At 43.8% G+C, this 16,170-nt stretch overlaps 2 protein-coding genes and 1 non-coding gene across 11 annotated transcripts in view; 2 read left to right on the top strand and 1 right to left on the bottom strand.

Moving 5' to 3' along the window:
- The first annotated feature begins 2,749 nt into the window (after window positions 1-2,749).
- RPL30 (ribosomal protein L30) lies at window positions 2,750-6,041 on the top strand. Of its 2 annotated transcripts, XM_072329285.1 has the most exons (5): window positions 2,750-2,870; window positions 2,949-3,000; window positions 3,905-4,050; window positions 4,756-4,886; window positions 5,936-6,041. In XM_072329285.1, the coding sequence occupies exons 2-5, from the start codon at window positions 2,980-2,982 to the stop codon at window positions 5,983-5,985; spliced, it is 348 nt and encodes a 115-aa protein (XP_072185386.1). In that variant the 5' UTR covers window positions 2,750-2,870; window positions 2,949-2,979; the 3' UTR covers window positions 5,986-6,041. The 2 variants fall into 2 exon arrangements, with proteins under 2 accessions (XP_072185386.1, XP_072185385.1); XM_072329284.1 differs by having other exon boundaries at window positions 2,816-3,000.
- LOC140249267 (small nucleolar RNA SNORA72) lies at window positions 5,661-5,795 on the top strand. Its single transcript, XR_011902983.1, has one exon. It is a non-coding gene; the product is annotated as a small nucleolar RNA SNORA72 (small nucleolar RNA).
- A 1-nt stretch (window position 6,042) lies between the features above and the next one.
- The window catches only part of MATN2 (matrilin 2), a 65,132-nt gene continuing 55,004 nt past the window's right edge, over window positions 6,043-16,170 (bottom strand). For 3 of the 8 annotated variants that reach the window (XM_072329277.1, XM_072329275.1, XM_072329278.1), the window contains exons 22-26: window positions 14,462-14,875; window positions 13,577-13,729; window positions 9,693-9,764; window positions 9,015-9,125; window positions 6,043-8,788 (exon numbers count right to left, since the gene is read on the bottom strand). In XM_072329277.1, the coding sequence (XP_072185378.1) occupies window positions 8,583-8,788; window positions 9,015-9,125; window positions 9,693-9,764; window positions 13,577-13,729; window positions 14,462-14,875 (956 nt within the window). In that variant the 3' untranslated portion in view covers window positions 6,043-8,582. The remainder of the gene's footprint in view (window positions 8,789-9,014; window positions 9,126-9,692; window positions 9,765-13,576; window positions 13,730-14,461; window positions 14,876-16,170) is intronic. The other 5 variants (XM_072329279.1, XM_072329281.1, XM_072329283.1 and 2 more) reach the window with 5 other exon arrangements.

Below are 16,170 nucleotides of genomic sequence, written 5' to 3' on the forward strand. Positions count from 1 at the left end.
GCATGCATCAGCAGCTGAGAGCACTCGCTGAGAGGGACAGGGCTGCTTCTGCACGTCGTGTTCTCTGAGCAGACCTTGTGTAGAGCACAGCAATAGTCCTGGGCGTAGGAATGGCATTTGGCAGCAGCTCCTGAAGTCACTAAAGAACGACATGGTGCTCTTTTTCCCTTTCTCCCAAGTAATGGAGACGTTCCATTTTTCCAATAGGAAGATGGGATGTGAGGGGATGTGAGGGCTGGAGGCGGAGGCAGGCGGGACAGGGTTGCAGCTCAGTAACTGGCTCCCCTGGGATGGGGCAAATGTGGTGAACCAGCTCTGGGACACACAGAGACAGGAGCTCCACTGATGGCACTTGCGGTGATCTGTGCCACCGTCACTTAATGCCTCCGGCCTGGGCAATGTGTGCCCTCTGCAGATCAGCCAACACGAGTACATCTCACTGCTCCATGCCATAGTTTTGCTGGATAAGGCCCTGGACAACCTGATCTAGCTGTAGATGTCCCTGCTCTTTTCAGGTGAGTTGGACCAGATGGCATTCAGAAGCCCCTTCCAGCTCCCAGGATTCTATGATTCTGTGATGGCAGGTGACGTGCTCAGTTTTGTACTGGCGTTACTCAAGACTTCGCTGTGCAAACAAGAAGTGGTGCACACCCCCAAGCAAGAACCATGGAGGCAAGACAGGGCTGGGGCTGGTGCCAGACAGGCTCAAGCTTCTGATTTCTACTTCTTGTATATGGCACACAGCTGCATTAGCACGCTTATCTGTTGGTCTGTCTACGTGGCAGGGATGTGCATCTGCTAATGGAGTTGAAAGGCAAAGAGCTTTGGAAGTAGGAGTCTCAGGAATGGAAAAAGAGACAGAAATATGGAACAGAAAAAGGATACGAGCTTTCTGGGTGTGGTGGGTTGCTGGAGAAGTAGGGGGCAGGAAGGGGAGATGACCTTGGAGCATGGGATTTGTGTAGCTCCACTTGCATCTGCTCTGTGGTGGTCACTTAAGAGCCGCAGAAAACTGCCTCCGAAATACAACTCTTAATTTTGCCTGGGAGGGCAATGGCTGAGAATCTGAAGATCTTCTTATCAAAGAATCTTATCTTCCAAATTCCCAGCGGTCCAAAACGAAGATCTGTATTTATGTGCCTGACAACGAAGGGGACAGTTCAGTGCATCACCCTGCGAAGGCTGGATGAACACGTTTGAATTCAATATAATATGTGATTATGATCAGACAACGTAGTCTGTCGCTTGTAATAGCCCCGATGAGTGCAAAAGAATGCAGGTGTTCACACAAAGCTGTCATATAACCGTGCAGAGATTTTAATAGGGCTAAAAATGTAGGAGGGAATAGAACTATATTTCTAGCCGATATCTTTGCATATTTTGCATTATTATTCAGTTGATGACACACTGCCTACAAGAGCATGTATAATTACTGCTCTGACCTTCACTTTACTGTCATAGGATTGTATGTAATGTTTAGAAAAGCAGGGCAACTACTCTACTAGAAATTGATGGTATGATTATCATTGCATTGGAGGGGGCAGCGTCTCATGTTCTACAATATGGGGAACAAATTGCTTTGGGATTTACCAGCACAAACACATGTGCATGCGCTGCACAGACAGGTCCACCTCCACATAGTGCATCCAATACTTACTGATTGCAGCTCAATTGCTGCAAGAGACCACATCCATGACTTTAGGCAGCTCCATCTGTGATGGAAAACCTGTTAATTTGTTTCCTCGAGGATGTGTGCACTCTGCTACCACTGCTTGCACTGCAGTGTAATGATATGCCAGTGTCAGGGGAATACGGCCTCAGGAGGCCCCTGACTCACCCTTTTGCCTCCTCCCTCCTCAGGTACAAAAGGTTCTGTAAAGAACTTCTTTACAGTGAGGGTGACGGAGCACTGGAACAGGCTGCCCAGGGAGGTGGTGGAGTCTCCTTCTCTGGAGATATTCAAGACCCGCCTGGACGCCTACCTGTGCGACATGGTGTAGGGAGCCTGCTTTGGCAGGGGGTTGGACTCGATGATCTCTAGAGGTCCCTTCCAACCCCTACAATGCTGTGATTCTGTGTACTCCTCCCACCCACAGCAGGACATCCCATCACTGGTGCCAGCACCGCTGTGGGGCAGCGTTATGAAATGATCAGTGGTTTCAGTCAAAAACAACTCTGAAAACAAAAAGAAAGCTCAGGGTGGGAACTCCTTTTGCTGCCGCCTCTGCTCAAACTGATGGATCGTGAAGTTTTGGCTCCAGGTAAGACACAGCAATGACTCGTGACTCACTGATTTGTGATCACAAGTCCAGAACTGAAGAAGATGACAGGTTGCCCAAGGAGGCTGTGGATGCTCCATCTCTGGAGGCATTCAAGGCCAGGCTGGATGTTGTGGCTCTGGGCAGCCTGGTCTGGTGGTTGGTGACCCTGCACACAGCAGGGGGTTGAAACTGGATGATCATTGTGGTCCTTTTCAACTCAGACTATTCTATGATCTTATGAAAATGAGGTCTCATTATCACCATGCATAGTTTTCTTCTTTTATATCACTTAGAATCACGTGGCTCAGCTGGGCACCAGTGCCACCGAGGAGGCTGTTCTTTCAGAAAAACCTGGTGAGATGTGTAGGCATATACCAGCAAAAAGCCATCCCGGAGGTAGCTATGCCAGCAGAAAGGCGTATCAACGCCTCACTACAGAGACACCCACACCAGCCCCATGGAGCCACAGCTCCGCCCCGCTAATGGCGGCCGTGCGCAGCAGCAGGAAGGTGCGGGGAAGCTCTCGCGAGAGGTGGAGCGGGGATAGGCGGCGCCCGCCGGCCGCTCGCTCCTTTCTGGCGGCCCGGCCATCTTGGTGGCGTGCGTCTGGTGAGTGGGGCTCGGCCCGGCGGGCCCGAGGAGCCGCAGTTCGGCGCTAACCCGACCCCCGCTGCTCCTGTCTTCCAGGTACCGCCCGAACTAACGCCAGGCAGCGACAATGGTGGCCGCAAAGAAGACGGTGAGTGGGAGCCGGCTGCGTGTGGCCTCACGTGGCGGCGGCGCGGCCTCCCGCGCGGCTGTGCGGGGTGGGCGGCTGTGGGGCCGGGGCGCTCTGCTGGGCCTGAGGGAGGGAGGAGCGGCCCCGCGCACGGCCTGAGGCGGGGACGGCGGGGGGGACCTGAGCGCAGCTTGAGGCACCCACTGCGGCCCCTCTTGGGCCCGGGCTGTAGCTCTGAGCGTGGCACCACGGCTGCTCGTTTCCGGCTTCTCTGTACTCGGTTCTCTCCTATGCAGTATCCTCACCACTCCTGGGTTCCCTGCTCCAGCCGGAGGCAGAGGGGGCTGTAGCTGTGTTCCTAGCGTGGTTAAAGGGCCACAGTGCTCAGATTTTGTGTTTCCTGTTACATTCCAGTCTTAAATCTTAAAGCAGCTGTAGCAAGTATGAGTTTCATTTGAGATGACAGTGTTCATTATTCCTTATCGGACGTCATACACCTATTGGAGGGTCTTCACCTGCTGCTTGTGGTTATTTGTTTCTCCCAATTGGTGGAACGCATATTAGTGCATGCACTGCAAACTAGAAATGTGGCTCAGGTTCATAAGGCACAGGTAGTTCATATTTGGGCATGACCAGCTGAGCTTTGCAGATGCAAAATAAATACTCCATGATGTGACTGGGTAGCATAGGGGAAGTGGCAGTGCTCTTCATTACCAAGTTATGGATCAGAAGTATTTTGTGAAGCCATCAAACAGTGCCAGCATCTTGCTTACCCACGAGCTTTTTAATGCAGGCCTTTTTTATTCTGTGTTGCAAATAACCAGGAGAAGATTGCATGTGGTTGGAATTCCTTCACCTTAACTTCCCTGCCACTTTGTGGAAGGTAAAATAACACGTAGTGAAACTTTTCTACTTATTCTTGCAGAAAAAGTCTCTGGAGTCCATAAACTCCAGGCTTCAGCTGGTGATGAAAAGTGGTAAATATGTGCTAGGATACAAACAGACTCTGAAGATGATTCGGCAAGGCAAAGCCAAGTTGGTCATCCTAGCCAACAACTGTCCTGCTTTGAGGTAAGCAGATGTATGAGAAAAGATCTTGCTTAAAAACTGAGGCAGGTGCTTTGTAGAAACGCAGCGTGTGATTCGTGCAAGCTGGTAATGCAGAGTAGCTTGTAGATGTACTCTGTAGTGCGATGAAATACACACGATGAGTTGTTTGGTGTATACAGATTATAGGTCTGGATGTGCTACGGTGCTTTCCAGCTGTCTTATAGCTTTCTCATTACGAGCAGTTTGCATTGCAGGGTGGGAGCTGTCCCTGTGCACGACAGGGTTGGACCTATGTGATCTTCATGGTCCCTTCCAGCCTAAGCCATTCTCTGAAAGTATAGTGAGATTCACTTCCTGATTTATCCAAGTTGGATACTGGAAAATGATTTTACGAGTAGGAAAAACGAGTAATTGATAGCAGTTTAAAATGTTTGAAGCATGGAACATTTGGTGTTCTAGGAGAATGAAGTCTACAGTAATCTTCATCTCCTCACACGGCCCTTATTGACCTTCTAGTCCCTTTCTGTTAGCATTGAGTATCAACAGATTAAAGAAACTGCACATACAGGGGAAAAAAATAACGTAGATGCTTGAGAAATGAGGAGACTGTTTTATTTCCTGAAAGAATCTGTGGGATTGAAGAGTAATTGGGAGTTTAAGCTGCTTTTGTTGTATAGTCAATCAGATCGATTGTCAGTACTTTAATACCTGGATTTTGAATCTTAGAAAATCAGAGATCGAGTACTACGCCATGCTTGCAAAGACTGGTGTCCATCATTACAGTGGCAACAACATTGAATTGGGCACAGCATGCGGGAAATACTACAGAGTGTGCACGCTGGCCATTATTGACCCAGGTATGTATCTCCTGCCTTATAATGGACACAGTGGGTATGTATCGGTACATTCACCTACCAGTAGCAGTGCTTAGCAAGTAAAGTGCAGAGGTGGGCTCATACCTTGTCCAAGTTCTTCCTTGGGTTAGTGACCAAGATCTATTATTCTTTTTGTCCAGTAATTGTTTTCTTACATTTGCATACAGCTCCTTTTACTGTTCGACTTTGTTAATCTAGGATCTTGGTAAAATAAACTGCTGGATTGTGAGTTGTCTTATATAGCTTATTCCTTGTGTATATATGGATGGATACTAATTCAGTAGCAGAGTTGAAAATCATATTAAATGTTAAAACTTGAAATCTGTGCATAATTATTGTGGCTTGGTAGCAGTCTTTGTTCCAGAGAATTGTTCATTCCAGAGTCTACTAATGATGTGATTTCCTCTCTTCCTTCCAAAATCTTACAAGACAAGAATCAAATTTATCTTACATTGTTCTATTTGACCAAAAGCATCCGAACTGTGTATGTTTGGTGGCCCTGCCAGGCAGGGGGGTCGGAGCTTCATGATCCTTGGGGTCCCTTCCAACCCGGGCCATTCTGTTGATTCTGTGTGACTCTGTGAATTAAACGCACACATGGATTTCTGTTTTAGCTACTCCCAAATATTGCCCAAATAACATCAGTTTAAATTCCCTGTTTCTTTAGAATATTCAGCTTGTTGGTATCCTGTCAGTGGCTGTAAGCTTGAGCGTAGGCTACAGGAGTGGAATATAGCCTTTCTGCTGTGTAGTACAATGCGAATATTCTCGCTGTCCTGATATTGTGGTGATCAGGGGAGGCTAGACATTCGCTATATTAAAACTATGCATTGTGTCCTCCAGGACTGGACTGCTGCTCTAGTACTGGCTTTGAAAATGCTAGTGACATATATATAATTATGGTAAGCATATTGTGCATGGATTAGCACAAATGCAGTTAGAAGTATTTTCTAAGTTATCCAAATTATGATGATTTCTGGGAATGGATCATTCTGTATATCTTCCTGTAATAATGTGTTTCTGTTTTCCAGGTGACTCTGACATCATTAGAAGCATGCCAGAACAAACCAGTGAGAAGTAAACGCTGTAAAGGTGGTCTTTCTACAATAAAACTGGTTTCAGATCTATTTTAAGAAAGCTTTGTATTGTATTATACTTTTGCTGGGTTTAGAGAACAAACTAGAAATGAAGACTCGTTATCGCTGCCGTCTGTCTTGTTCTGTTAGAAGTAACCTTCACAGGACAGAACTTGCCTGTTGCTTACAGTAGAAATTGACCTTCAGTAGTAAGACCTGACCGTGGTAAGTATCAAATCCCAACAGGTTGTGGCTTGCTTAAGGTTTGGTATTTTTTTGGAGTGCTCATGGGGAAATGAGTTGTTATGAGGCAGTGGCAAATTTGGGATGTTGGTGGGAGACCCCAGAGAATTTACTTGCTCTTAATTTTTTAACGCTTATTTTTTTTAACCTAGTCAGTCACAAGCTACTAATGCAGCTTACTCTTCTTTCCAAGAGAACGTGTGCGTCAGATGCAAACAGACTAACTGCTAGACATGAGGGATAACATTACAGTTTCAGTAAGATACCAAAGGAACATCTTCAAACTGGTCTAAAAAAAACAACGTTCTGAATGCAACACAGTAGAGTCGGATTGAGGTGATGTTCTCAAGTTGAGGATGGTGGGCCATTAGATTATCCACGATCACTTAGAGTTGCAGCAAAATTATTCTGGTGTGGAATGGATGTGGTCGTGTATTTCAAGTTGGAGACAGTAAAGAGGCAAACCAGCACGTGAAGCAAAGAAGGAATAGCTGGAGTATGCATCTATTAAACTCCAAGTTTGCATCAGTTCAGTAAACAGCTGAGGCACTGCTGTTGGTGTGAAAATAAAGCTAGCAGAAGAAGGCTTTTGCTGCTAGGGGGGTTGGAGTAAAACTTCAGTTGACCTAAAGGTACTTCCAGAATGGCTGGAAGCAACTTGCTGTTTCATTTTCATATTTGTGTTTGATGAACAAATGTGCAGCTGGTTTTATTGCCCAAAGAATGTCTTTATAATTAAAATACCAGTTGTATTCAGGAAAGTTCAAGGATGGCTGAACACTGACCAAGGCCTGTTAGAGGGAAACATCATCCAGTTTGGATATGGCAAATGGTACTTGGAATTTCAGACTGTGATGCTGTGGTAACTCAGCAGACTTGCCACTTGGTTTACGTTCTTCACCATTTCAATACGGGTGCATAAATCTGTTTCTACTTTCAACTGATTTCTGCAGTCTGTGCATGTTGGAAAGGTTGTATGAAACCTAACTGCTGTGAATGCACTGCTCTTATATCTATATGTGTGTGTGTGTGTATACACATAGTCATGCAGATAGGATGCCTGAAACAGCAGCAGAGTGAGTGGAGGAGGCAAGTATAGAAAAGCAAGCCAAATAGATTCACAGCTTAAAAATACTTCAAAACATGGAGTTTTCACATGAAAAAATAACAGCATTTTAATGTTTTGCATAGATTCTTTTAGTTAAGTTCTACTTAGTGAGGATTTCTGCTAGTTGCTAAATTGGTTTTATATATAAACTTTCAAAACTTATCACAGTCAATGTAAGACAAAACACGTATAGATACAGGGCTCCAAAATGCCTTTTAACTTTAGACAAGGATTTGTTATTTTACTTGGAACTGATTTAACAAAATAGCTCTCACAACATTGTATAAATACACAGTGTAGTGTGTACAACGCTTTACATTTTGATCAGTATTTTAGTCTGTTTTCCAGGTCTTCCATTCTCTTTGTCATTTCTTCCAGTAGACAGAAGTTAAGGAAAGAGCTAATGACCAGCAGTAGGAATAGGAAATAGCCTCACATTGCACTGGGGAGATTCAGGTTGGACACTAGGAAAAACTATTCTGAAAGAGTTGGCCAGGTGCTGGAATGGGCTACCCAGGGAGGTGGCAGAGTCACCGTCCCTGAAGGTGTTCAAGAAACGTGTAGATATTATACATAGGGACATGGCTTAGTGGGAAATGCAGGCGACAGGTGGATGGTTGGACTTGGATTGTCTAGGAGATCTTTTCCAGCCTTGGTAATTCTGAGATTCTAGTGCCTATAGCATCATTCTTAGACATGTCCAAGATAAACCATCTACGTGGAGGTCTTAAGTTACTAGTGAAGGTTACACTGCCAGCAAGACCCTGCAGGGCTCAGCCGGTTTGCTGCTGTTTTCCTGAGACCTGATGGATGTTGAAGATACCATAAAGGCTACTGTACTAACAGCCCCATTGAAAAGATAGGCTAGCTGGTGGAAGGAGGGCCATCAGTGTGCACTGAACTCCTTTTTCTGTGCGTATTCTTACAAAATTAATCAGACTGTTTGTCCTTGGATTCCTCTACATTGGGAATCTTATGGAAAATGCCTTACTATATCTGGTGCCTCCCCTAGCAGTCCAAAAAGGAAATACTGGTCCCTGTAGCTACTAAATGATCTTTTGTTATTATCCGAAGTAAAGAATGCAAAGAGTGTTAGGCTTGGGTTTTGACTACCCATTCCTTTGCTGATCCTGAAGATACTTACTGTTAGAAACTGTTAAAAGTTGAGATCCTTATTAATATGTTTGGACACTGCAAAGATCTCAAGCCTGCAGAGCCCTGCTTCCTGGAGACTGACAATCTCTTAGTACTTCAGCTTTTCATTACAGTAGATGGATTTGAGCCATGGGGGCGGCTTAGACTTGTTGGCTTATAATTTCTTTTAACCTGTTCTTGACTTATGCATAAGAAACATTCTGAAAGGATATATTGCTGCGTGAGTCTTCTTACTTCGTTGGTTGCGTAGTTCTGGAACGTCACAAGGTTTTCACATTTGCACTGATCTTTGGAAGCCTTTGCTGGAAAACAGTCAAGCAGAGACAAAATGCTGAATAAATCCAGTGGGCTGAGAGAGGGAAAGACAAAGATTAATAAATGCAGAGCAAGTTGAATACAGCTTCCTATTCTCAAAACAAGTCAGCGTCCACAGGAATGCCATGGGGTAGAGTTTGTATATACTGGAAAATATTACACAGTGCTCCTTAAAAGGCCAGTCAGAATTACCTAAACAAAGAACCTAATTACCTGTTGTCGTTGTTGAGTGAGTGTGACTGTCTTCAAAAAGATACTTATGCTGTATTGCAAGACTGGGACAGGCAAGGACATCTGTGATTTCTATTGTGGTTGATTCGGGTCCTGCAGGAAACCCCCCAGAAGTCTAAAAATCACACCCACTTAATGGTACAGTATTTTTCTACTTGCATGCACTGAGTTGTCCCTAATCAGTGAGTAATCCAACTGATTGCAGCGAGCATCATTCATGGAGAGGACTGGCGATACAAAGATGTGAAGGAACCAAGCTGTTAGGCAGTATTTACTGTGTATGTGGTTTAAGCTGTGGGTTGCAGAACTGAAAGGGAGTTGGGAAGGTTCCTGTGAGGAAACAAGTGACTGACAGCTGAACATGCTTCACAGAAATCAAGCACAGTGTTGAAATACAAGTTTCCCCTTGAAGTAATTCATTTGGATGGTGCAAAATGGGAGCATGCAGCCATGCATTTGTTACGGTGGATCTCAGATTTTCTGTGCTAGAAGCAGATTTGGATTGCAGAAAAGAATGCGTGGCTTTCCAGGGATTTGTGTGGGGAAAGCAGTTCTGTAAGTGAATTGTTAGGGCTCTCTGCAGAAGAAGCCACGGTGAGGCAGCTTAGTGATGCTGCAATGACTGGGGACGCAGCAGGACACTGAGTGCAAACAGCCAACCTGATGACTGTGGATTAGTCCTGTGGAGCCTTCCAGATGACAGATGTTGCTGGTGAGCTGAATCTCGCAAGGCTGGTAGAAAGAAATTGTCATTTAATTAAATGAGATCACGGAAGGGACAATAAAGATGTAATTTCCTGAAAAATGAGACGTTTCTTACATGGTCTTTCACCATACGTGGAGATGGCCTCATACCTGTGCAGGCTTCAAGTGATCCAGTATTGATGGACTCAGCCCTTGGCTACACACGACGACTCACCTTTCAACTTGACTACTGGAGCTCTTCCAGAACTGGAAGTGCTTTACAAGTAGATTAATAATGCTGAAACAGTCTGAAATCACAGCAAGCCATGTTGTGTTCTCTTGGTGAAAAGACTTGAGTGTTGCGTCAGAATGAAAACTGCTAACAGAAAGATGAAACCTTCTTGTTTTCCCCTTAGTAAGGAATGTGGAAGTGCTTGGTGAGAAGGGTGTAGCAGTTTCTTTAATGTACTGTTATTACTAGAAAGAACACAGGTTTCTAGCTCAAGAAGCAACAGACGTTATTTATTAGTTAAAGGGTGTCTTGACAGAGAAGGAAGTATCCTTGTCAAGGGTCATTCTGTGCACTGCCTGTTTCCTGCCACAAGAGGGTAACGTAGAGGCAGCTTCTGTTTCTTAGAAACGAACTGCTTTACTTTCAGTTAATTTTAGAGTCCTTGGGTGCAAGGATGAACTGGAAAGTGCGTGTTGAACATCTGCACACCTTGATCTACTGTGCTGGGGGAGTTGCATAAAGTGGATGTGTGAGGGGAAATGGTGATAGTTCAATTTCCTGGTGTGCCATCAAGATGCAGCAGGCAGGTGGAAGAGTCTTCTGAACCTGATCTGTGTTTGTCTCAGCTATTGGGAGCTCTGTTACTATTGGTCCAGTGAGTTTTGACAAATACACAATCACATGCAGATTTATTAAGTTGGACTGGGAAGCAGATGACACACTTGGGGTGAAAGCTGGAATGGCTGAGCACAAGGAAAAGGGAATGGATGGAGATGGGGAATGAAAAGAGATGAGTGAATGAATAAGACCACCAGCATTTACTGAGCAGAACTAGAGCATTTCTATACACTAAAAGGCATGACTGGGACCTTGCTCAGTGGAACACTGAGATCTCAGGAAAAACAGTCCAGGATAGAGCCATGTGGAATGAGATACTGAAGCAAGGAAGAAACAAACTAGGTGATGGGTCTAGCATAAGGATGATCAACTAGGAATGAGGATGGTGAAATTCTACATATAGGAGGGAAGAAACAGGCAAGGTGAACCTTGAGTATTTGACACCAGGTAACGGATGGCCCTAGAAGCTGCTTAAGAGCAGTAGGCTAATGAGACTGTCTAAGTAAAGGGAATGACATGGAAATCTGAGCTTTGGACATTTGGCATTTGGATGTAAGATGGGGAAGAAACAAGACAGATACATTGGCAGAGGTGGGGCAGAATGTTTCTAGTTTGGGATTGAAATTGGGTATTTCAGATACTCCTTCAGGTTTCAGAAACTAGTTTGGACCTGTAGAAATCTGTTGTAGTGCTTCTGTAAAAGCTGTATCTAATCAGACAAGTACAGACAGGCTCCTAGCAGTAATTGAGAGCTTTGATGAAGTCAGTGCAGTGAACATGAATATTCAGTTTTGGGGGGAGGAACTCATGTTAAACTGAGGTGCTGGTTTCTAGCATTCCCTTTCGGAACAAAACCGAACTACTAGTCAGGGAAAAGCCCATGAGAAAGTGCTTTCCAAAGCAGTGGCCGACTATTTGCAGGAGTCATAATGATCTGCCATTTGGAAGAACAGAATGTTAACCAGCAGGCTGTTGAGTGCTGTCATCTGAGCAGGGCTGGGGTCTTGTGACAAACATAAATCTAACCATGTAATTAAAGGCTCCCGTAACACACATACTCTGAACAGGGGTAAAAAGGCAACCACGATGAGCGCCTATTGTATGTGACGCTGCTGTAGCTACATCAGTCCTTCCAATCATGAAAACTGAATGTTAAATGAGGCAATGAGTGGTACTCTTCCAGCTGAATTATCCTTAATAATTCCTCTTAATAATAGAAGAGAAAAAGACATTTTCACGACTAGTCATAGAGAATAATTAATAGTAATTGGCAGCTATTCTGCAGAGCTGATGCTTTCTTGCAGAGTAAAAGGAGAAAGCCTTACCCTGAAAGAGATTTGGAGGGTTTCTGCTTTGCTTAGAAACAGGCAGGGACTGGGGATGAGAGGCTTTGGCGGTGGAGTCCTTGTCTGGGCTGCAGAGGGCCCCTTACTGCCATCATATGCTGGTGCCTTAGATTACTACTCTTGCGAAGGAGGGGGAAAAAATGAGGCTCAGAGGAAAAACTGAAAGGAAAAATGAACTTCCAGCTTGTGCGACAGGTTTGGAGGCAGAATTTCCAGTGGAGTGAGGAGATGAGCAATAAGAAGTTCTGGAGTATCCAGATAAACACTCAGCTGGTAAGTCCAGAGTTACACACGGGTGTGAGGCAGTGCCTAGAGGTGAGCCAGGCAGAAGCTCTGAGGCACCAGCTCTGCCCTGCTACTAGACGTGCAGTTTAAAAACTGCCACAGAGGGGCAGGATTTACTTATTTTTCATGTTACAAGCAATGTATTAAAAATAATAATAATAATAATAATAATAAAATTACAGCTGCTAAATACTATTGTAGGTACCTGAAGGATGCATTTCCATAACTGAGCTCTGGGGTTTGCTAATGAGTGAGAATTATTTTACCAGTTGCCAGATAATTTTGTCTTTGGCATCTCCCCAGGCTTTTGAGATGACGTGCTGTCATCAGTAGATTATCTGCCTAGTAAGAAAGTTAATGAACAGACTTGGTTCCGTGTTATCATAGTATTTTGAGTTTCAGAAAGACTGAGCTAGAAGGTTCTTATGACTAAGAGAGGCCCAAAGGATATACAAACTAGGAAGTATTCTCGTATTCTTTTTCAGACTCTTGGTGTGCGAATGAGGAAGAAATGCACTGTTGGTTGCCAGCCAGTGTATATAGTAACACTAAGGAGCAAAGTATTACATCTTTGCAATTAATTCCAACCAAAATACATGTAGTGAGAATTAAACCATCCTGTACTACGCCGTGCTCAATATTACTCTCTGTGACGTTACTGTGTTTTGCTTCAAGTACAGATTTGAATGTTCTAATAATACTCAGTGCTGGGAGCATGTGAGTAGAAGAGACACACAGTCCTCTCCCTGGCTGTACAGATTTAATCCCAGCTCACATTCCCCCTTTCCTTTCAGCTGGGAATGTTTAGAGAGAGGCTGGTTGTGCCAAAATGAGGAAGGCTTCTTTCTGCAGCAAACCTATGGAGCAAAACTTGGAGCTTATGTACAACTGTGATCCATTCTCTGTAGCTCTGAAGGTATATTCAGTGAATTTTTTACTCTCATTAAAACTTTATGAACCCATTATTATTTTCCCACATTCCTAATGAAATAGATCACACCACTTTGGCAGGGTGGGGTTCATTGCTCTGCTGACTTAAGCGTAGCAAAAAGAAAGGGGAGGAAGCAATTCTGAGCACAGGGAGTGTACATTTAATACAAGTGTTAAGAAAATAAAGGAAAAGAAGTCCTGTACATTTACCTAGTGATAGATGAGGTATATATATTCCTTACTGTCATGGGTAAACCGTGACACTTACATATTAAAAGGCAGAAAGATTATTGTGAGTGACTGGCACCTTGCAATGTGTTATACCAATGATCTACTTTATGATAGAGGTCACTGTGAATAAAAGTACCCCCTCCTTTAGCATGCAAAAGAAATCTGTAAGCACGCATTCACGCATTCTTCTTCTATCAGTTAAAGTGGAATACTGTTACCTTCACAGATTTGAACTTTCAGCTCTTCGCTTATGTCTTCCATTGCTGTGAAATCCTCAGCGTAAAAGAGATGTTTATATGATGGCTGAGAAGCAATTTCCAGCAGTTCTTCTTCAATTGCTTTTCCTATTCCAATGGCATAGATAATTATACCTAGATTTGGAAGAAATTGCATGTAATTATTACATCAGCAGTTCTAGACCCTTGTTCCTCCATGAAAGGAAAAGATGAGTATTAGTCATTTCAGGAAGAGAGCTGGAGAGCATCAGAAATGTATATATGCCATATACCTTCAAAATTGCGTATGAAGAGGCTTAATATGCTTCTGCTACGTAGAAGATGTTTAGAAACTCACTGCAGCTATATGCATATGAAAGGAGAACCTTTCTTCCTTCCAGAACAGCACCGGGGCTTAAACTTAGTTAAAAATACATAATATAAATAAATACAAATATAACATAATAAATTATTAAACAACGTAAACTTCCCAGTAGTTTTCTGTATTTTGAAGAGACAGGCTTGTGGTTCTTTTTTTAATGAGTGTCTTCTTACTGTTAGGATTTTTGATGAATTTCCCAGTGTTCTCTCTATTAAGTACCTAGCAGGGAAAGACACGGCATTCCATGTGAGTCGACACACTACCTGTGGATGGCACAGAACCCCAGTAGTGAGGCACTCAGCATCAGTCCCACAGTAGGAATGACAGAACTCTGCAGCAATGGCTCTGTGAACACCAAAGATCTGGTGCTCTGCTACAGAACCAGCCAGACTGCTGTGGCAAACTCTGCTTTGACGAGAAGGTACTGTAACACGTCTATACTGTTAGCACATCTTATTTAGCACCATATTTACCCTTTTGAAAGAATGAAAGACGTCTCCACTCACCACTTCTCTTGGCTCTGGCAGCCCACTCAGAGACTTCATCTTGGGCTCGTCCATCCGTAAACACAATGGCGATCCGAGGGATGTTTGCTGACAGCGGTCTGGCTCCTTCTGTTTCTGTGAAGCTTCTCTCAAACATTTGCTTCAGAGCCATTCCTGTCATGGAACCTCGCCCCATATATTTCATTTGTGATACAGCTTTCTTCATGTCTTTGGCTGTGCTAAACTGTCTCAATGTAAACTCGGTGCGGACCTCAGAGGAATACTGAAGCAAACCAACTCGAGCCGCTTTGGGTGAAATCTCAAGTGTATCCAATATTCCTGAGACAAATTGTTTCACAATCTCAAAATTATCCTCTCCGAGACTTTTCGATCCATCAATCACAAACACCAGGTCAACTGGGCCTTCAGTGCATCCTGTGACATAAATGAGCACAAGCGTTCAGCTGATGCAACGCTGCACAAAGCTGTTGAACTGCACATAGCACTGCGTGAACACAGATAGAACCTTGAGCACCTCGTTCCTGGCTCGGCCAACCTCGCAGTGTATCTAGAGCAGTTTGCATACAGTCTTTATCAAAAGCTAGGAGAGTGCAGATGATCAAAAGCTTTTAACACCAATCTAATCACAGTGACTATCTGCCAATACACGTCGCTTTGTAGAGCACTACAGCTCCTACAAATACTGCCCTTTTTAAAAGAGTTTGCTGTAAATTAGATTCTTAAGCAAATCTTAAGAATGGCTGTTATGTGGAGAAAACTCTGTAACTGAAGAAGGTCATTAGGACGGAGAAACAAAGTTTCCACCAGTATGTTACCTTTACCTGTAAACGCAAATGACCTGAAATAGAGAGAATTGCTGAAGCTACCTTAGTACTGCAGAAGTAGCAGAAACATAAACGTGGTGCAAGAAAAAAGCATTGCTGAAGCCACACATACATACAAGGTGAAAACCTAGAAGTCATGTTTAGAGCTGCAGAAAAGAATGAGGCAGGAGCCAAATTGTTCAGGGAAGGCTGAAAGAGAGGAGTTACAAAGAATGCCCTACAGTTTAGGACTGCAGGTTCAGGTCTGGAGACAGAATATGGACAACATTCATGTTTCTATAGCACAAACTTAAATCTCTAATGGAGGAGAAACAACTGAAAAATTAAAAGTGAGGCAGTAAATGCTAGAAGGGTTTCTAGCTGCTAATATTGGATACAAATGGTTTATATACCTTGCTTGTAACTATTCATAGCTGAAATGAACCTTTTCTGTTTCACCCACTGAAGCTGGGAGACAATCTAGAAGAGTCTGGCAAGTCTGCAGTACTTTACTTGGTTAAGTGAACATGCATAATTCAAAGTGGTTTGTAAGCATTCTGATTTGGCTACAGAAGGTACTGAAGACATCAGTTACCAAGTCAATGTAGGAATAAGGAATTTGCATTAACATTTGGACCCTTCTTCTTAGACAATAGCCTTTTTAGAACTGCTGTCCAAGAACTGGCTGCAGTCATCTGAAGAAACAGCGTGTCATGTACTGTATCAGAAGCATTTCAATATCACTCCATATGTCAAGATAGGGCAACAGCTCACAGTGAGCTGCTTTAATTACAGTAGAGTTCAGTCACAAACATGTTTTAGTAATAATATGCTCCTCAAGCAAGACATCCATTTTTGCTGAACAAATGTTTTTACTGAGCTCCAGTACGAGAGTTCCTCCTCCAG

This window comes from Excalfactoria chinensis, chromosome 2 (genome assembly GCF_039878825.1).
Source record: "Excalfactoria chinensis isolate bCotChi1 chromosome 2, bCotChi1.hap2, whole genome shotgun sequence".
Lineage (NCBI taxonomy): Eukaryota > Metazoa > Chordata > Aves > Galliformes > Phasianidae > Excalfactoria > Excalfactoria chinensis.

Coding starts and splice junctions, on each gene's coding strand:
- RPL30 (XM_072329285.1), top strand. CDS start 2,980: ATGGTGGCCGCAAAGAAGACG. Junction 4,051..4,755: donor AACAACTGTCCTGCTTTGAG/GTAAGCAGATGT, acceptor TTTGAATCTTAG/AAAATCAGAGATCGAGTACT. Junction 4,887..5,935: donor GCTGGCCATTATTGACCCAG/GTATGTATCTCC, acceptor TCTGTTTTCCAG/GTGACTCTGACATCATTAGA.